This window comes from Hibiscus syriacus, unplaced genomic scaffold (assembly GCF_006381635.1).
Source record: "Hibiscus syriacus cultivar Baekdansim isolate YM2019G1 unplaced genomic scaffold, ASM638163v2 tig00117000_pilon, whole genome shotgun sequence".
Classification (NCBI taxonomy): Eukaryota; Viridiplantae; Streptophyta; class Magnoliopsida; order Malvales; family Malvaceae; genus Hibiscus; species Hibiscus syriacus.
In genome coordinates this window covers 768566-790900 of record NW_024063516.1, presented here as the reverse complement: position 1 = coordinate 790900, position 22335 = coordinate 768566, and the positions used below count along the sequence as shown (strand labels likewise).

Below are 22335 nucleotides of genomic sequence, written 5' to 3'. Positions count from 1 at the left end.
ATATATAGTAAACATAATAATGATGCCCATGTTACGTGTCATGAGAGCTAGAGGTATAGTTGGCATGTCAAGAGTCGAGGGTTCTACGTGGTCCTTCGAGACATATATGTAATTCTATGGAACATATATGTGGTACTTCGATACACTTATTTGGTCCATTGTATTATGTGTATGGTTCTTAAGGAGTGGTCATTCGGGACAAATCAGTGGTCCTTCGGGACAAATATACAGTGCCCCTAGTGGGAATTTATTCGAGCTGTGGTGACAGCATCAATGCACAACCTCAATGAACTCACATATCTTTAGTTCTCCAAGTACATGGGTCAATAAAGAAATAATATACAGAAACTTAACATGATTGTCATATGTGATTGAACATTTGGATGTGAATGTATGAGTTTCATTTATTGCATATATGATATGTTCTATGTGAAATATGTTGATATGGATATATGAGAGTGTAAGTGAATATAATATAATTATATGATATGTTAGAGGTAATTTCACGAGAAATCTAGTGAACGCTATATATACATAGATAAGGAAGTGGTGAACTATATGATTAATGAAAATTGAGACCAAGCAGATAGTATATTAATTAAGGAAAAGGTATATAAATAAGTATAAAAGGATATTAGATAAGTAGTGCATGAAGGATATTAGATAAGTAGTGCATGAAGCTATATATGTTTAAAATAGAACTGTGAACTAATCTTGCTAAATTAGTAAGGGATATGAAATTTAGTATAAGAATCTAAGAAATCATATGAGAATATCAGAGGAATCAAATAACAATAAGATATGCAAATGTATGTTTATTAAATGAAGATTTGGTGAGGAATGAATTAAGAGAATATAAGAAATTAGGATATTAAAATATGTAACGAGAATTTATGGGTGAAATGTTAAATAGAAACATATAAAAAAGAGAGATAAGATATGTAGGATTGTGATCAAAATTACAGGATTAAGGATAGGGTACGTAAATGACTTAAATTAATATAGTAGAATGTGATATAAGGTAAGTAGTGTAAATTAAATGATTATAAGAATATGAAATAGTAAAAGTCATATGTGATATTATAAGGTTTGTGTATGTATTCATTTTATGAAGTGTATATAAAGATGTATGTTATAATAGCATTAATTATTCATATACATTGTTAGAAGTTTAGTTTATATTATATGTTTTATAAGCCTCACTAAGTCATAGACTTAGCGTGTGATTGTTTCACACGTAGGTTATAGAAGCGAGAAGAGAAACTAAGAGGAGCAAGACAGGTCAGCATATTCCTTACAAATATCGGATTAGAAATATATTAAATATATGCATTTTGTTTTATAGAATGTAGTTGGCATGTAGTATAAAGATTTGAATAGTATAAGCTCTTATATGTTTTGTAAAACCCATTTATGTCAATTAATGATAAAATATTCATTTTATCGAATAGTGAGTTGGATTTTTTATCCACCTGTAAAGGAAAATGTTTTGAAAAGTCAATGTGACACTTAGGACTCGAATTCGGGTCGGATACGGGTTGAGGGCGTTATAGGTGGACCAGGCTTAAGATGGGGAGAATCGCCTACTGGAGGAACCACCTTCTCGTCACCCTACTGGCGGCCATTGGGATAGCTCCTAAAGGAACCGTTGAGATTCACGATATGCTGTTCAAGACCGCCGATTATCTGACCAGGGGAGGGGATTCTGGAATTTTCCCCCCCATGCACATGATTCTTCTCAGAAAACCCCATGTCTCCCCTTCCAAATCTTAGTCACTTCTTTCATGTAATTTCATCCCAGTTCCTTTTTCCACATATAGTTTCTCAAGAAAAAAAATTAATTCCCTGGGTTTTTCTTTTATCTTTCCCCTACTTTTCTTAGTCGAAACCATGTACTCCATTTTCTATTTTAGTTTTATTTAAAATTCCAGTTATTTCATCCTTGGTGACATGCAAAGGAACGAAACTTTAGTTATTTCATGAATTTAAAATTCCAGTTATTTCATCCTTGGTGACATGCAAAGGAACGAAACTTTAGTTATTTCATGAATGAATGGAATATTTGTTGAATTCAAGTGGCTTGTTATGGTGAACCCAAATTTTGTGTAGATTAGTGATATTTAGTAGTAAGAGAAAATCAACGTTGTAGATCTAGGGTCACATTAATGTTATTTTTTTTACACCAGGGTCACATTAATGTTAAACTGCAAAACAATGGTACACAGTACGAAGATTTTGGGTACCTTTTTAGTTAGGGACATTTAATAAGAAAAGTAGTAGTTGGTAGTCTTAATATTTTTGCCAAAGCCAAGTGAATAAATGGGGTGATAGGCTGCATGTAAAGGTCAGGAACTTTGACTAAGGCGCTTAGATGGAGACTACTGGCAGGCATGGATCGGATCTCTGCAGTGCATCTGCGTAACTGTTCGACTTTTTGTGTGTTGTGTCACATTTTTTCTTATGTGTGGCCCATTAAGAGGACATGTGGGCCATAATTACGTTCGATCTCTCAGCCTGTCCCACTCATTGTTATGTCTTATTGTTAATATAGTTCTGATAATTGTTATTGTATTCGTTGCTCTCCACCTGGCCCTATAAATTAGAAAGAGTCGAATCTGAAATTTGGTATGGTGGTTGTAATCTAGTCTCCATATGCCATGAAATTTTCCAAGTTAAAACACTGCAAGCTAAGCCCAATTGACTCTCAAGTTGATATCACTGTATTTCTTTTTCACCAACAAAAACAACAATGAAAAATCCAGCCGAGTGATGGTACAAAAATATATCTTCCCAAGTGCCCAATAACAATACAGGAGAGGACATTAAAATATTTGGCTAATATGAAGGGAATAGGCCAAGGCGAGTGGTTACCATTTTTGAACGACTAGATTTTTAGATCTCATCTTTAATCCGTAGTTGTTCTTGTTCTCGAGGGAGGAACCCCCTGAAGCAACTTCAGAACAGAGCTATTTTTTTCTCACTTGCATTTTGCCTCGTCTCGTAATGGCAGCAATCACTAATTCCTTAACTAAACCACCTCCTCCTTATCTTTACTTCAGCACACATATCACTTCTCTTCGCTCTCATGGCTATTTTCCATCATCCTTGGTTACTAGGCCAAGACCCTTTTCAACAAAACTAGAAACCAGCACAATCCCTCGCTTCGTGACCCAGGCCACTGCTGCTCCTGGTACAAAGAATGCCCCAAGTGATGAGAGAGTTCAGAAGGTTCACAGCATCGACGAATTCGATGAAGCACTCCAAAAGGCTAAAAACAAGCTTGTCGTGGTTGAATACGCCACCAGCTACAGTTACCATAGCAGCAGGATTTACCCATTTATGGTGGAACTTAGCAGGATTTCGCGTTTTTTGTTATTTTGAATTTACCGTGATTGCGGCCGTCGCGGACGCTATTATGGCCGTCGCGGGTAACTCGGACGACGGCGAAACCGCTATATCACGGCTGAAATTGCGGTCGCGAACCGTTTTTTAAAACCCTCACAACGATGTAGAATTCATCCTCGTGATGGGCGACGAATCCGACAATACCAGGGAGCTTTGCCAAAGGGAGAAAATCACCAAAGTCCCTCACTTTAGCTTCTACAAGAGCATGGAGAAAATCCATGAAGAAGAAGGGATCGGACCATATCAGCTGATGGGGTGATGTGCTTTACTACGGCGACAGTCATTCGGGTGTGGTTCAGCTTCACTCTAGGGAGGACGTGGAGAAGCTCATCGACGACAACAAGCTTGACCGTAAGCTGATTGTTCTGGACGGGGCTTAAACATTGCGGGCCTTGTGTCAAGGTGTATCCGACGGTGGTTAAGCTGTCTAAGCAGATGGATTCTGTGGTCTTTGCCAGGATGAACGGTGATGAGAACGACAGCTGCATGCAGTTCCTCAAGGACAAGGAAGTGGTCGAGGTACCCACGTTTTTGTTCATCAGAGATGGAGAAATATGTGGAAGGTATGTAGGTTCTGGTAAAGGTGAGCTTATTGGGGAGATTCTAAGATACCAAGGCGTTCGAGTTACCTATTAGGAATGGAAATCTCGAAATCAACTAATACAAACATCGGTTCTTACAAAGTAGTATATATTGAATCATGAGTTCTATTATAGTGAAACTGAATTCTCGTCCACTTCAATCTTCATTGATTATGAAAATATATTTACGTATCCTGCTCCTGGTTACTTGTACAATTTGTTTGTTTTTTTCCTGCGAAAGTTGTGTCATAATGTGCAGAACGTTGCCTGCAAAATGCAGTATTCACCATGATTTATAGGGAATATTAGGATATAATATAAATATAGCTTTACTTTTGAAATTTAATTGTCTCAATTTAGCTTTAAGTTCAAATCCAACAAGAAGACAGAAGGACTAGAATTTTCTCCTCTTAGAAGTTGACTTTTAACAATTGAGTTGAAGACATCCTTTAGATTGATATGTTCTCTGGGAGTTGGTTTTACAGTCAGTGATGATACGGAGGCCGTCTCTTCTAAGGGTTTCCATCTCAAAACAAATAGAAAAGCGGACCAAAAGAGTTGGTAGATACCTGATTTTTAAGTATACGTGAAGAGATTTAAAGTGTACTTAGTAAATCAAATCTTATGGATGGGGGACGGGGCGGCCCGGGTTTTTGGCCCTGAATTATAATAATATATTTATAATTATTTATTATATTTAAACTGTTAAATTAATATTTTTTATAATATTTTTATAATTTTAATAATTAAATAATATATTTTAATGATATAAAAAATTCTTAAAATATTAATTATATATATATATATATATATATATAATAACCAAGTCGGATCGGATCGATATTTTTCACCTTAAACCCGGCCCCGTCCCGAGCCCCGAAAATTAAAAAAAAACTATCCCAATCAAGTCAGGACCCGTCAAATTCAAGTACTTTAACCATCCCTAATAAAACTATTACTTAACATCATTTTAATAATATCATTCTCAAAGATAATGTTACATTCTATGAATCCAAAGCTTTAACTATATATATTTTTATGAATTAAGACGATAACATAAAATTTACAAAAGTAAAAAAAGTAAAGCTACTATGTATTTAATTGTACAATCTTTGTATCTTATGGCCTTTTTCAATGGAATAATGTAACATTTAATAGTATATTTAATTTGATCATCCGATTATTTTTGTCTAAATTATTCATGAAGTATGATAATCTTCTTAATTTGATTTATACGCTTATTTTTTTTGATGACACAACACTCTAAAATTGTATCACATTATATATTACCAACAACCAATTGGTCTAGAAGGATGAGGTACTAGATTTCTTAAGTAAAGTCAGGGGTTCGAATTTCGACGTTTGAGAATGAAATAAATTGGGTTGGGAGGGTCACTCTTGCCTTTGCAATACCCAATCTGGATTAATCGGTCAATAAATCAGATACCAATGATTAATTCAAAAAAATCGAAGTATCAAATTCGGAGAAATTGCTAATCCTATATTAGAATTGTATTAAAATAACAGAATGAAAAGAAAGTAAACACGCCCTTCCCCTTGCTTGGGTATTTTTCTTTTATTTACCCTAATTTAAGTAAAAAGACGTGGAAAACAAATTAAAACATATTTTAAAGTAAATAAATATAATTATTTATGTATATCATACGTAGATTTAAATTAATGTTTTATATTTTTTTTAAATTTATGTTTTATGATAACATTCAATAAGTAGTGAAATTAAATTAAATTAATAATATGTATATAATTATAGTGTACATTTAATAGGAGTTACCATATAATTTTGATATTTAAAAAAATACACAAATATCATTTGTTAAAAAAATCTTTATAACTATTTATTCAAACGTAGACCATTTGTTTCATTTTAAATGTCATATAATAAATTCAAAGAATCACATATGATCACAAATGCCTCTAAAATATCCCGAAAAACAAAAGAGAAAGCATAAAAGCAACAAAAGAAAACGCTTTAAGTTATCCACCCATTTAATTCTCATAACAACAAAAAGATACGGTGGGCCGAGCATCATTTTCAGCCGCGTTGTCATGTCCCAAACCAGCTCCAAATTGGACCACCCATCTTCTACAATACACCTCCCAATTGACTTTTAAACCACTCCGCGCCGTGCTTGATTTTGGTTGATAAGTATTTTCTCCATTTTGACAGGCGGCCACGGTTCTGATAGATAGATTTCACTTGTAGAACATACCGATCAACCCGTTAGCGTTCATATTTACAGCAAGTTTTACAGGTAATCGAAGTTGAACTTGAATATACACTGCTCATGTGAACATGATCCTTCTTTGATTAATTGTATTAAACAAAGGGATTGCGTACAATCAAGATTTGGGAAAACGGGAACAAGATAAAAATTGGATCAACAAATGATTCTTTTACTAAATAATTGATTCCCTTCTGCTAATCCTTACCCTTGTTTGATGCAATACTTTGTTTAACAGCGATCTCCATGAAAATAAAGAAAAAGGAAGATGTAGTGCTCAAGCAATATTTTATATGTTATCTGTATTCTGTACAGAAACAAGGAGTCGACAGATTCAATTATATTACAGATTTCGCCATGTTTTGTCAATCTATATCTGCTGTAATCTGTATATAATAAACAAGAAGAAACAACAAGGAGGGCAAAGGGAAAAAATAACAAAATAATATATTAAAAAATCAATCTGTGGCGGCTGTGGGATTCAATTTTAGGGGTCTAGGTGGGTTCATGGTTCTTCTTTTCCATATATTAATTTCTTTCCTGGGCTGCAAAGTCGCCCCACCACTACCGCCGCCGCCGCCAACCGTGATTGGTGCTGAGAAAGGAATGATAACGTCTGCCTGTTCAAAATCACTCTCTCTTCTCTCTTCATCGTCATCAGAGTAATAGTCCCTACAACGTTCAGCTTCCACAGGTGCAATCTGAGTCGTCCAGTCGAAACTAGCAAAAGCATCACGCCCACTTGCAAACCGCCTCATTTCCCCCAAAGAGGGCGCTGTATCAGCCAATTTCGGTGCATGCTCAGGTTTCTTTGCCGGTTTCGGCATGCTGAAAAACCGCCTGAACTTGGACGCATGCTTCTTTACTTCCCCAGAAGCAGAAGATTCAGAGACGGAGTTCGACGAGGCTTTAGGCTTAGGAGGCAGAACGCGCTTACCTTTCTTAATACTCTTCTTGTGCTTGATCTGTCCCATGCATGAAACTTTGGGTGAAGTTGGTTCCTGAGCTTCGAAGGTTTCAGCCTTGGGTTTGCGTCGAGCTTCGGCCGGAATCATCGAAATGATAGGACCGGAGAATCCTTTCCCTGCAAAGGCTTTATGCTTGGCTGGGCTGAACGGATGGTTTTGAAAGCTGACACTCACAGATGAAGCTGCCTTGGGCAAGAACTTCAGGATCTTGTTTCTGGCCTTAGCTTGTTTCTCCATTGTTAGTAAAACACAGCAGAACGCTTTTCTTTTGGAACTCTTTTTATATATATGTGATGAATAAGATAAAAGTCGGTGGTTGAAATGAAGCTTTTTTTTTCTGTCCAAATCAGACAAGGCAAAATGTTAGGGTGAAAGCCGATTTAAGACTGCGCGAAACTTAAAACTGTGCATTTACATTACAGCTTGCTCTGGTGACGCACATTTGCAGACAAAAAAACAATTTTATTCAAAATTTCCATTAATTTATTAGCTCACCAATAAGCAAAATGATTTAAATAATTATTGTGGCTTTAGCTTTGTCGGTTTTTGACTTGGCAATAAATATTATACAAGAATTCACTATAATATAAATATGCCGTATTAAACATAATAATATGATTGAAAATTGACCTATACTGTATTTCACACGCTTATGATTTATCATTGAAAATTTTTAATGTGTTTTTGGTTGCACTCCCGTTCAAGACTTTGTTCTGATTAATGAGAATCGATTCTACATCTAATTTTGGTGAGTGAGTCTTTCAGCGGGGACTTTCTGCATATACAATGACTCAAATATAAAACATTGTTTAAGTGATATCAAATTACTTCCCACTTGAACCTAACTCGGTTAGTATAATTTTTCCTTACGTTATGGTTAATGATAGATATTATTACAGTAGTTAGTGTTCTTATCATTAGGGTTAAGGTAACGAGGGCTAAGGTGATGATTAATTTTCCGGAGTAAATATAATTTGAAATTAGCCCACAAAGTTGAAAGTTAAGCTAAAACTGTTATAAATATGGAATTTTTCAGCTTTTCAGGAAAGGTTGGACTCAGAAGTCAGAACCTATATTATATATATATTGAAAAAGGTCGAAACCTATATTATACAGACTTGAAAGAATTTTGAATTTTTTCACAGTCAACGATGTACTTCGTAATATAATCATGTGAATTTTATGGTATTGAGGATAAGTCAGGAACTACCATATTTTTTAATTTATTGTGAAGCCCTCGGCTAACCAACATAGAGACATTTTAGCTATTGAATTATTGGTTCACGAGACACGTTTGTTTCTTACAAGAGCTCCAAATATTGAAGTTTATTACGTTGTATCGTAAATTTAGTTGTACACACTCTTATTTTGTCGAAGATTAATCTTTTTAATTTTTTATTAAAAAAACAAGAATGTATAAAAAGACTATAATTTTTAATGTTGTTGACATTTGAATGAATCTATATTTTAGAGAAGAAAAAAAATGGACGAGGTTGATATTTTTTATAATTATTAATAAGAAAATACCAATGAATGATATTAGTTAAGATTGTATTTTATCATAATACAATTGTATCTTATTAATATTTTATAAAATTATTGAAAATATTTTTGTGACATTTTCTTTCTCTTTGATTTTTGTTTAACCGATTTACCGATCGCCGGTAACTATTAGTTTTTTTTATACTATATCTTTTATCTTTTTTGTTTGAGTCTTTTTAATTTTGAATACGATTCTCTATCCTTGTGACATGATTTTTTTCTGCTCTTATGACACATTTTCTTTGCTCTCGTGACACGACCCTCATGATTTTTGGTACGTTTTTCACATACCTTCGGTCGTTTTGGTTCTCGCACAAAATCAATCATGGCATTTACTTTTTGATTGGTTAGTTGGTGGTCACGTATAATCAGATTCCCTCTTTTAGTGAAATGTTGTTTGTCTATGTAATCAAATTGTTAGCGAAGCAGCCTACCAGATTATTTGGTTCGCTCTCCGCTCCTTTATCACTTAATCAAACGTCTCATTCAACAGAGACAATGAGTTTTTATGAAGGTTACTGGATTTTGATGTCGATCGTCATTCTCTTGGAAGGTTTTATTTTTCTTTGTAACTTTATTTCTAAATTATTTTTCTTTTGTATGAGTATTTTGGTGACTATTATCTTTAAATTTCTCTTTATATTTTGATGCATTGTAATTTGAATTCATTTCATTATTAATAAAATCCATTCGTCATTGTTAAAAAAATATATATTTTTAAAAACATACTTATTCGGTGCCTATCAGCTACTAGATAATATATGATAATCAGTTGAATATGTTTAAAAATTGATGACAAGATAATATTTTATCAGAATGCTTTTTTTATTATTGGAACAGTAAACTAAGGAAAAAAGTTTTATCTAAGCTAGTTATACTCGAAGCAATCGATCCTAGAAATTAATGAATTATTGGGCTTAGCTTGCTTGCCTGCCATGAACCGACCTGGATTTTCATACAGCCAGCTGATTGTGCATCTCAAGTCTCAACCATGTGGTCCACGGCAAATTTAACATACTTTTATATTATTTTTATTTAAGTTCAACAACTTCCGACGAGCATGAACCATACGACTTAAGTAGAAAAAGAATTATTGTTATTATTTGAGATCTTGAGTTCGAATATCATGAATGCCAAGGATATAAACATTCAATATCAAATAATTGAGAATTATTTTTGAACAGATATTACCTTATAATTATCTCATATTAATATAAATAGAAAAAACAACTGTCAACGATAAATATCAATGGCCACATTTGGAACCACAACCAAAGCTCATTAAAATACTCCTCCATCCCATCCGTTGTGTACCATAACGCACCCCAAAAATTTTGCAATCGTCTACAGAATAATCAAGACTTGGTCGCATCCAAATCGCTTGCCCACGAGGTATGGCCACCATTCATCAAGTGCCACCTTAAGCCTCTAAAATCCAAGCCTGCATGTATCAACCGAACTTCAGGTGATTTAAGCATTCATTTTGGCAACAAAGGTTTAGTTAGTGCTAGTATTTTGATTTATCAAGAGGGGTGTGGTGAAACTTGGCAGTGATAGTAAGCTTGATAGGGGTGGTTCCAATGGTGGCGACCACAAAAGTTTTGGTCTGTTTGTTGAGAACCATCACAAGAGTTGCAGGTGCTGCAGCAAGAAATGCCAGCAATGTAAGCACCAGCAAGCTCCATATTCCTTGGGTACGACCAGATAAACATGGCCAATTTCTCTCCACTTTGTACAGCCATTGGAGGAACCAGAAGTAAATGGTTTTGAAGAGAACCGAAATTAATAACGCATCCGCCTTAACAAATGCATTGCTTTTCTCTATTCTCAAATTGCTGAAGCTATTAACTGCTTGTGGAGGTGAAGCTTGCAGTCTAGCTAATACCAAATTTAAGAGACTCGTAAACAACTCTAGAAAATTATGCTGCCGAGATGACAACGTATGCCCCAATCTCATAGTATTTTCCATGAATTATATAAAAAAAAAAGCATGCAAAGGCAATTCTCCGAGTGAGATGCTCAGGGTGTAAAGAGCATCCATAAACTACTTATCAGTCAAATAAATTACTCCAACAGAATATACCACCAAATAGAATAGGATCAAAATTTGAATGATAATCTTAGAAGAGACTACTTGTGAGTAAAACTAGTAGAAATAAGTATGCTAGGAATAGAACTCCAAAGGATGAAAACACAACAGTACATTATACAACTCTTCAATCTACAAGCTTGTGACCATACTAATTGAAAATATGGGGTTTAAAGCTGTTAATTAATTGGTGACATGGAGAATCGGAAATATTACCTTAGACGTATAGATCGGCAAGAAGCTTCTTCTACAAAGGACGTGTTACAAAGCCCCTATCAACCATCTTCTCTACTAGTTCCTCATGCTTCTTTAACTGCTGAGCTTTTCTAAGTTGCTCCAGCACCATCTCATAAAGAGGCATACTTGGTTTCAAGCATTTTTCCTCGATCATCTCTTTAAACAGCTTGTAAGCATTGTTCCAATGCCCCATCCCACAATACATTGTAATCAAAATCCGATAGGTATTCACATTAGGCTCAACCTCATTCTCATCCATCTCCTTCTTTAACTTGAGAACCATATCAGTAGACTTTGCACCACCAAACATTCGCATCAAAACATTATAGGTAACAGTATTAGGCATACATTTAAACTCCTTCATCTTAGTATACATACGGTGAGCAGCATTCACATCCCTCAACTTCTCGATACACTTAAAAATGGTATTGAACGTAGACGGATTCGGGGCACACCCTTTCTTAAGCATCAAATTAAGCACTTTAACAGCCTCATCAAGATTATCATCCCTACAATGACTCTCTATAAGAAAGTTATAAGTTACCGTATCAGCAGCACAACCGAGTCTTTTCATCTGATTATAAACCTGCAAAACCTTCTCGGTGCGACCAGCCTTCACATGAACCCTCATCAAATTATTAAAAGTAATCGCATTTGGCTCACAACCTACATCGACCATCTCAGCAAAAACATCATAAGCACGAGTAATTTGGCCACATCTACACAACGCATCAATCACAATAGTATAGCTATACACATTAGGCTTAATCCCTGCCATTTTCATTTCTTTAAATACCCTTTCAGCCTCTGAAATATTATGCGCCCGACACCAGCCGTTAAGCAAGCTGGTGTACATAATCACATCAGGTTCAAACTTGTCCTTCAATTTATCGAAAAAAGTTTGAGCTTCATCGGCCCTTCTTTTTCTGCATAAAATACTAATCAAAACCGAAAACGCGATCTTATCAGGACAGCACCCGTAATCCTCCATGCGATTAAATGCGTGCACAGCCTCTGCAGCCAATCCGGCCTTCACGTAACGCCTGATTAGAATCGCGAAGGTTTCAAGCGAGATGCCGACGCTATTGGCTTTCATCTGATCGATGAAATGCCAAGCCAAGCCGAAATGCCTCAACTTTCCAGCAAGGTCAATCATTTCGTTGTACGGGTCGAGAGATTGAACAAAATCGGACCGGGTGGTGGCCCAATTAAAGAAAGACAGTGTTTGGAGGAAAGGTATGCCATGGCGAACCCCACCGCATCTGTCGATGACGTAGCCCTTCTTTTTCTGCATAAAATACTAATCAAACCGAAAAACGCGATCTTATCAGGACAGCACCCGTAATCCTCCTCCATGCGATTAAATGCGTGCACAGCCTCTGCGCCAATCCGGCCTTCACGTAACGCCTGATTAGAATCGCGAAGGTTTCAAGCGAGATGCCGACGCTATTGGCTTTCAATCTGATCGATGAAATGCCAAGCCAAGCCCGAAATGCCTCAACTTTCCAGCAAGGTCAATCATTTCGTTGTACGGGTCGAGAGATTGAACAAAATCGGACCGGGTGGTGGCCCAATTAAAGAAAGACAGTGTTTGGAGGAAAGGTATGCCATGGCGAACCCCACCGCATCTGTCGATGACGTAGCGTACGACGGAAGGGGAGATAGGATGGACAGTGGAGACGTTGGAGAAGTCGAGGGATAGAGAAGGGATGATGAAGTTTGGGGTCGGTGGTGTCGAGTTTGGATCCGGGTTGGGGTTTTTGCGATGGTGCTCTTTGATTAAGAAACGGAATTGTTCGGCGATACGGGTTTCCTCGGGTGAAAGGGCGGCGGTTACGGGCTTCTCAATCGTATCAGCGCCGCCGGCTTCAACTTCATTTATGGGGGTTAGGGATGAAGAAGAGTAAAATTTGAAGAATCGCAGAGAGAAAGAGGATGGAAAGCCTCCTAGTCTTGCCTTGGTTAAAGCCATGGAAATTGCTTTTGCGGCTTAAAAATGAGGGTAGATTGAGATTTTGACTGAAGAGTGCTTGCTGCCGCTCAGCTCAACATTAACGAGCTTTTTCAAGGGTTTTAAGAGTTGGTAAAATTACGACGCTGCAAGCCAAGCCGGGCCAACAAGCCTAGGTACTTCGGCTCCTTTCCGCGCTAAGTCTGATTAGTGGACTTTTGCCCAACAATGCCTTGCATGCAGGCTTCTTTGGGCCATTATTGACTAATGGATTATTATTGATCAAATGCTTTTCTATGCAAACGTTATGGTTTAATCACTATACTCTAATTCTGATCTTCATCCAAATAAAACCTTATCTGCATGCGTAGATCGAGGGGACGACTGAAGGCGGTTTCTCCTTAAAAGTTTTAATTTTTTTTTTATATATTTTAATCTCTTTTATATTTTTGTTAGTAATCTATTTTAATCTCTTAAAATATTATAAGTTTGTTCTTTACTTGAGTACAGGGCCATATTTAATAAGTGGGTAAAATATGCTTTATGATTTTATACTTTTCGTAATTTTGGAACTTAACCCGTCGTTCTGTAGCCCATTCCCCGAACTGCTCTTGCTGCAACGTACCCATGGAAACAATCTTCCATACCTTGAGAGATTGCCAACCTGCTTAGGCTGCGTGGTGCCAGGTATTACCTATGAACCTCACTCATGATGTTCATGAATGGATTCAATCAAATTTGCAATTTCATGAATTGCATCCTATCTGGAAACTCCCTTGGCCTACATTATTTGCTTCAACTCTTTGGTAAATACGGAAAAATCGGAATGAAGTTGTTTTCAACGACTCTAGACCTTCCTCGGATTCTATCATTCACAGAAGCATCAACTGGGCGCTGTTATTCTAAAAGTCAGACCTCCATCTCGCCTTCTCGGGAGCCAGACTCTAGACTCTCTCATTGGCTTCGACCTCAAGAGGGTTGAGTAGTCTTGATTTCTGATGGTGCTATCTCTTCAACCATGGTATTGGCTCAATTGGAGGAACAATTCTTGATCATGAAGGCCCTTGGATCTTCGGCTTTAACATATTGATTGGGATTACTCAACCCTTACAACTTGAACTGTGGGCTATCTTCATAGGAATCCAACTTGCATGGGACTATGGTTTTGAAAAACTAATCATACAATCGGATAATAAAGAAGCGGTCAATCTCCTTCAGAATTCAAATGCCAAGCTGAGCACGAATCCTCTTGTCCGTGCCATTTATAGATTTCGGAATAAAGGATGGGCAACCGACATCCTCTGGGTTCATCGTGAAGAAAATAAAGCTGCAGATATGATCGTGAAGCTCGAAAATCTCCCCTGTTATGAATTATCGTGCTTTACCGAACCACCTGATTCTCTCTTGCTTCCTAGATTTTGATAAGCTGAATATGTTGAAAGTTAAAAGCAAATGGGTAGCTGGAAGTCATAGCAGCCGGCGGCTGCTTTTGTTTTTTTAATTATTATTTTTGCTGAATTATGCAAGGGATAATTATAACATTTAGTCACTAAACTTTAGGATATTTATAAATTAGTCCTTAGGCTTCAACTATAAATACCCTAACTCATTTAGCTTCAAAACCATTCCAAAGCATTCTAACTTTCTTCCAATACTATAGAGAATTTAGAGAGTTTCTTGAGAGTTGTTTTCTCCTTTTTATCAAGAGAGAATTATCATTGTTTTCTCCTTGGTAGATCCAGAGAGGTTGTAATTCCTATTTTCTCATAGTGAAATTCTTCTACCGTTGTCCGTGGTTTTTACCCTATATTATTTAGGGGTTTTCCACGTAACTTTTGTGTCTTCTTTATCTTCATTTTTACTTTTTTCAAATTATCAGTTGCGATTTTGCTCTATTCGATAGCTGTCTTCCGCAACAATTGGTATCCGAGCCAGATTTGAGTGTGTAATATCTACTTATTATCTTTGTGGTTGCCACCAAAAGGTGGATCCTCCAACATAAGAAAGTAAGAAGGTAATACACATTCTTTGAAGGTTCCAGAGAACTATTCACGATAGTGAAATAGTGGGAGCTATCCGTAAAAGAGCTATGGCAACGAAATTTGATATTGAAAAATTCAATGGGAGAAATTTCTCATTGTGGAAATTGAAGATGAAGGCCATCCTGAGGAAAGACGGTTGTCTAGCAACTATCAGAGAAAGGCCGGTAGATTTCACAGATGACAACAAATGGATCGAAATGGACGGGAATGCTATGACAAACTTTTATCTGGCATTAGCAGATGAAGTATTCTCAAGCATCGAGGAAAAGAAGACAGCTAAGGAGATATGAGATCATCTCACCAAATTGTACGAGGCCACATCGCTGCACAATAAAATTTTCCTTAAGAGAAAATTATACATTCTCCGTATGCCAGAATCTACTTCAGTGACAGAGCACTTAAATTGTAACACCCCAACCCGTACCCGACCCAAATACGAGTCTGATGTGTCACATTGACTTTTAAAACTTTGACCACAATAAAAATGACCACAAAATACAAACTCCATCAGAGTACTCGTAATTAACGACTTATTATATGCCAGCACTCTATACACACCAAAATACATACTTTGTCGATTACTTCTGATCTGATCTTCTAGTAATAATATTGTCCTTGCTACTTCTATTCTTGCTCTTCACGTTTCTTGGTACCTACGTGTAAATCACTTACACGCTAAATCATAGACTTAGTGAGCCAATAAATAAACATGTAACAGTAGATTTCATGAATATGCATTCTTACCATTTAATCATAACATTTCAATATGCATGTATATATTTCAATATGCATTCTTACCATTTAATCATAACATTTCAATATGCATGTATATATTTCAATATGACATATATATAAATCATGTCATGCACATGTGAAACTTACCTTCTTGTATCACTTTCACTTTAATTTATCTTTCAATTGTATTGCCCATGTATATTATTAAGAATAGAGGTATGCGAGTACACTGAGGTTGTGCACACATATGATGTCACCACAGCTCGTATAAATGTCCCGAATTACCTATCATCTCGAAGGATGTCATCTGTGTCCCGAAGGACCTGTCATCCCGAATGATGTAATCTGTGTCCCGTAGGACCTATCATATGTCTTATAGGACATATGTAACCCTCGACTCTTGGCATGCCAACTATACCTATAACTCTCGTATCATATACTATGGACATTTATTATGAATACATTTCTCATCACTTGTTCTTTCTCTTATATCACATACCACATGTATGTGTAACCATGTATTTCATATCATATCACATGTATCACGTATTACATATTCATATGTCATTTCATATCATATCACATGTATCACGTATTGCATATTCATATATCATTTCATATAGTCATATAGCTTATCTCATTTCACATTGGTCATATCTCATAGCATATATCACATATGCATATTATGTAACATATATAATAACCTATACTCATTTCATGTATTCATGCACATATAAGAATCACCAATCAAATAACATTTTAGGAGTCACTTCTTACCATAGTAACTCCATCACTGACTCATCGCGAGCCAATGTTCGTTCAATAATATAAGTATAATTAAAATTGCACTCACCTTAGCCTTGTTTGATTTGAATCAATTATAATCCTTTGATTATTCCAGAACTTGTTTAGGCTCAATATCTACATAAATATAACATTTCAAAACAACTATCAGAAGCCTAAACTTTAAACTTGATGTTAATAACTTAAACCGATTTAATGAATCAAATTCCATTTTTTTCATTAGGGGGGATTGATACCCCCAGGGGGAATCTGTTCCCCCTGCACATACTGGAATTTTCGTCCAAGAGGGGGAATCGATTCCCTTCATAGGGTATCGGTTCCCTCTACCCAGAAATTATATTTTAACCCCGAAAATCATCAATTCTTCATTTAATTATTCTATTTTAAACCCCTATCATGTCATTAAACTCAACTACCATTACTTAAACCAACTTATATCCATGAAAATCATCTATAACTTCAAAATCCTATACGTCATATGTAATTCAAGAATCATACTCAAATTTCAATATGTTCTAAATACAATTCTAACACTTCATATTCCTTAATTAGCATGATGACAAGTCAAATTTAACTTCAAATTCAACTTATCAACTCTTTTCCATGATTTCATATAAAAACTCGTTTTCTTAAATCTCTTATAACTTCTTCATCTTTTGATTATAAGACAACTTAAGCTTTCCTTAAGCTTAGTTATCATCTAATGATCAAAACCTAACCTTTAATTTAACAAATAACCAACAAATCAGAAAACCCTTACCTTATGCTCTGCACGTTGAAGAAGAAGAAGGTAAGAAGAATAAGAGTTTTCTAAATACTCTCCCCTAACGTTTATCTCTTCATAAAGAGATAAAAATATCTTTCATGATAAATAACCATTTTGCCCCTTAATTCATTTAATAATTACTAACAATCCTTCCAGATAAATCATTGAATTATCCAATTATTCTACTTTAATCACCAAATTCTGAAGTTTTACAATTTAGTCACTAACCCGTATTTTGGGATGTTACAAATCTCTCCCCCTTAAGAAAATTCGTCCTCGAATTTTCACTGTACAAATAGATGGGAACTGTCTACTTATATCATATTTGTACTTCCATATTATACTACAGATCCACCTCTTAAAGATCCATAAGGTCCAATGAATGTAGGACTGAGCTATACTATACAGAGAATCTTATTCGGAACAATACATTGATAAATACTTTATTACTTATCTAGAAATTCCATTTTTTAACTATATATATAGAACTTTTGTTAACTATCCACTATCTTAATTTTTTTTCCACTTTTCTTCAACTTCTTTGATCCAATCTATCCATACAAAATCTCAATATTTCTATTCAACTAACTTAATAGTTTCCAGTATTTCTTTTACACAATGTCACAAAAAAACTATTTTGATATCTTTCTTTACTTGCAAACCTACTACTCATTAAATAAACTCACTAATAACTCTTCCTATGACAACATTATATGACTTTAAATCTTTAACTTTTCCTTCGTGGTTGTAATTACTAAACTTATTTTCAATCAACAAGGAATTACATTCATTTCTATCTTTTCACTCATTCGATTCTACACCTTTTAATCTTTATAAATTCGTATAAATATAATGTCGCTCATCATGGAAATAATAAGGTTTCATCCATACGGTAATCTCAATCCTTATACCATCTTCATCCAAATTATTATACACATTTCTTTCTAAATTTTACTCATATCAATCTTGAAATTGATGTCAATACTCTTTTTATCATCTCAAAAGTAACATGTTTATCTTTAACAACTTGATTAGAGAGAATACTATCATTCAAATATATCTCAAGTTTCCTTCATACATATAAATAAATCATTCTCTCTTTTACTATATTTACATGGTTAAGAAACACAACCTTAAACCAATACATGTTACACTTGGTTAACTTAATCCGACATTCTTTTTTCGATCTTTTAAACTCTATTATACTCTCCCCTTTGCATGATTTTTTTTCTAATACGATACTTTAAGAAAAATTTATCGTCTTCATGAAATTCAGTTTATTTCTGCCTCAAGTCTGCCTAATACTTCTGTCGATTAGATGTCACCTTGAAATTATCTTAAATTATCTTTACTTTATCCTCAACCACTTTCAATAAATCCTGGAAAATAAAATTCTGATTCTTTAACTTGAACCAAATTAATGATGTCCGACATTTCCTCCCAAATAAAACTTCATACAGAGTCATCTTAATGTTCAATTGATAATTATTATTATAGAAAAATTCTACTAAAGGTAAATAATTTTCCCATGATTCTTTGAACTCAATCATACATACCCTTTTTCAAGTATGAATCATATGTTAAACTCATTATTTGTCTATGCATAGATATCAATGCTACAATTAATTTAAATTCCTAAGACCTTTTTAAAGATTTCCACAACTTTGAGATAATCTTAAATCTTCATCAGATATAATTAAGACATACAATTTACAAAATCCAACAATCTTTTCATATTACCTTACATACTTATCCAAGAAATATTTACCTCAGTATGATAAAGGATACTAACTTAATAAGTTTCTTCATAAACCTCCAAATTTAGTCTCTACTGAAATTCTGATACAAAATTCATAACTCTTTATCCTTTCCACTTAGAATTGAAAAATTCTTACTTTTATACCAAACTTATACTTTACACCTCATAATAACCCTTTTCATTCTTAAACCTTTAAACTCTATCCTTTAATTTCCTTATCTCTTTATTCCTTCACAAATTAAAATCTCCTTGCAATATAAATCATTTCATTCATTTTTTTACTCCATTACGTTTCCCATATTTATACGAAAACATCATAATAACACTTATACTTATATCTGATTAATACTATTTATCACATTTTCATAATCTTAATATTTAACATTATTTTCACATAACTTTATTCTTTATCATTTCTTATACTTGCATTATTTTTATTCCTCAAAGCGCCTTTTAAAACCTATAAATACTCTTCTCATTGCCTTAATCATATATATATATATATATATATATATATATATATATAGGAACCAAATACCTAACCATATTCAAATCCATATCATACTTGATTAATTCACTTTATATTTTCTTCCAATCAGAATTATCTCAACAATAGTTTACTTAACTTATCAAATCCACATTCATTCTCATGTATCATGAAATTTTATTTGTTCACTCTCAACATTTCAACATCTTCCATCTTATACAATAATTACTGACATATCTATTTTTTAAACTTTTTCCGAAACAATATTCACATCAATGAATCTTCCATTATTCCCATTACAACATTTATTTACCATATTTTAGCTCAACTGCATAGCAACTAAATTATCTCATCTAAATTCTCCACTTTATAATAGTGAATATCCTTTAACATTATTTAATAGTACCTCAATTTTTAAACGAAATCTTTAATTTTTAATCTAGGGTACAACCCTTATCCACTCAATCATATACCATATTTTCAATCAAATTATTATTATATACATACATACATACATACATACATACATACATACATATATATATATATATATATATATATATATATATCCAATGATATCTTACTCAACTTTTCAAACATGGACTTTTACTCACACGCAATATTATTTCTCTGATTAAAATCGAACATTATAACTTCCCTTGTTTTATAAATTGTTCACCGACTTACTCATTCTCAAACTTTTCTATTACTCTATATCTTCTCTTGAACATTCAAATCCTTATCTCACATACACATACTTAAACTTATTTATATCCCTTTAAAAATAATTTTCTTGCTTCAATTTTCATAACTTCTAACAGAGCTTTTAACCCAATTCACAAAGGTTATCTTTAACTCTGACTTGTCATCAATTAACTCCTTATTTAATCTTCAAATATCATACCCTACTGCTTTAGTCTGTCTAACTCTCATCTGATTTGATTCTCTGGCGAAGAATACAACTAATTCATATCTAGTTTGAAGTTGAAAGCTAGAATCTCTATCTTTCTTTAATGGTGCTTAACTCTATTAAACACTAATTCTCTTAATCATCTGAATTTTTTTTTCCAATCCTTTTATCCTTAGCTCTCTATAGAATTTTAACGCAATTAATCATTTCTTGAATTGAGAAAAATTTCAAAACCAATAACACTCTTTTAATTTAAGGCGCAAGCCCTAAACAACCAATCACATGTTCTTCCTTATCCTTCCTAATCAAAATCAACACAACAATAAATATGTTTAACTTATTAAACTTATACTCATACACATGCATGTGTAACTTCTCTGTTAATCTCATATATTCGAGCTTCATTTGTTTTATGAACTGATCATTCATGTACTTATTCATAAATTATTCTACAAATGATAACCATGTCACTTGATATTTTAACCCTCTTATGGTGACATTTATTCACCATACTTCTAGCTTACTTACGTAGTAATAAAACTACTCAATTTAACTTCTCCACTTTGGAGAAATGAAAATTTTCTAATATTATCTTCCTACCATTTAATCAAATTTCCATAACAATGGAACATTTCTCAAATTCACCCTTAAACTTAGGTGTTCTCAACTCTTTTCAATACATTAATTCTATGAATTATAGAAGTATAAAATTAAAACACATCATAATATCATTCAACATCATGAATCACTCTCTAATCTTATACAGGCATTCCCTGAGGTTTTCGCTCTTCTCCCTGCCTGGCCAGGGCAAGTGAATGTTATTACCTTCAGGTCTATCACCTTGTATTTCACTTTAGAAACTCTTATGATCATATATCTAATATAATATAGTATTTTAACTCTAATAGCAAGACAGTACACTTACTATTCCATCAGATCAGAAGTTTTCACTATTTTGTTGGCATGTATACCTTATAAAACACTCTAGACTCTGATTTATGCTGAGAATCGACTAAACCTTAGCTCTGATGCCATTAAATGTAACACCCCAACTCGTACCCGACCCGAATACGAGTCCGAGGTGTCACATTGACTTTTCAAACTTTGACTCTTTTGAAAAACAGAGAAATTTAAAACTTTGCTTAAAGCAAAATACGTTAATTTACATAAAAATGACCATAAAATACAAACTCCATCATAGTACTCGTAATTAACGACTTATTACATGCCAACACTCTATACACACCAAAATACATACTTTATCGATTACTTCTGATCTGATCTTCTAATAATAATATTGTCCTTGCTACTTCTATTCTTGCTCTTCACGTTTCTTGGTACCTACGTGTAAATCACTTACACGCTAAGTCATAGACTTAGTGAGGCAATAAATAAACATGTAACAGTAGATTTCATGAATATGCATTCTTACCATTTAATCATAACATTTCAATATGCATGTATATATTTCAATATGCATTCTTACCATTTAATCATAACATTTCAATATGCATGTATATATTTCAATATGACATATATATAAATCATGTCATGCACATGTGAAACTTACCTTCTTGTATCACTTTCACTTTAATTTATCTTTCAATTGTATTGCCCATGTATATTATTGAGAATAGAGGTATGCGAGTACACTGAGGTTGTGCACACATATGCTGTCACCACAGCTCGTATAAATATCCTGAATGACCTATCATCCCGAAGGATGTCATCTGTGTTCCGAAGGACCTGTCATCTCGAAGGATGTAATCTGTGTCCCGTATGACCTATCATATGTCTTATAGGACATATGTAACCC

The 22335-nt window shown here is 34.2% G+C and overlaps 2 protein-coding genes and 1 pseudogene across 2 annotated transcripts; 1 reads left to right on the top strand and 2 right to left on the bottom strand.

Annotated features, from left to right (window-relative positions):
• The first annotated feature begins 2967 nt into the window (after nt 1-2967).
• LOC120194645 lies at nt 2968-4125 on the top strand (annotated as a pseudogene).
• A 2412-nt stretch (nt 4126-6537) lies between these two features.
• Nucleotides 6538-7509, bottom strand: LOC120194646 (uncharacterized protein At1g76070-like). The gene has a single exon (XM_039196901.1). It carries the CDS (start codon nt 7432-7434, stop codon nt 6688-6690), a length of 747 nt encoding a protein of 248 aa, XP_039052832.1. The 5' UTR covers nt 7435-7509; the 3' UTR covers nt 6538-6687.
• A 3428-nt stretch (nt 7510-10937) lies between these two features.
• Nucleotides 10938-13152, bottom strand: LOC120194778 (pentatricopeptide repeat-containing protein At1g20300, mitochondrial-like). Its single transcript, XM_039196985.1, has 2 exons — nt 12610-13152; nt 10938-12246 (listed from the first exon to the last, which is right to left on the bottom strand). The coding sequence occupies exons 1-2, from the start codon at nt 13035-13037 to the stop codon at nt 11076-11078; spliced, it is 1599 nt and encodes a 532-aa protein (XP_039052916.1). The 5' UTR covers nt 13038-13152; the 3' UTR covers nt 10938-11075.
• Nucleotides 13153-22335: the final 9183 nt, after the last annotated feature.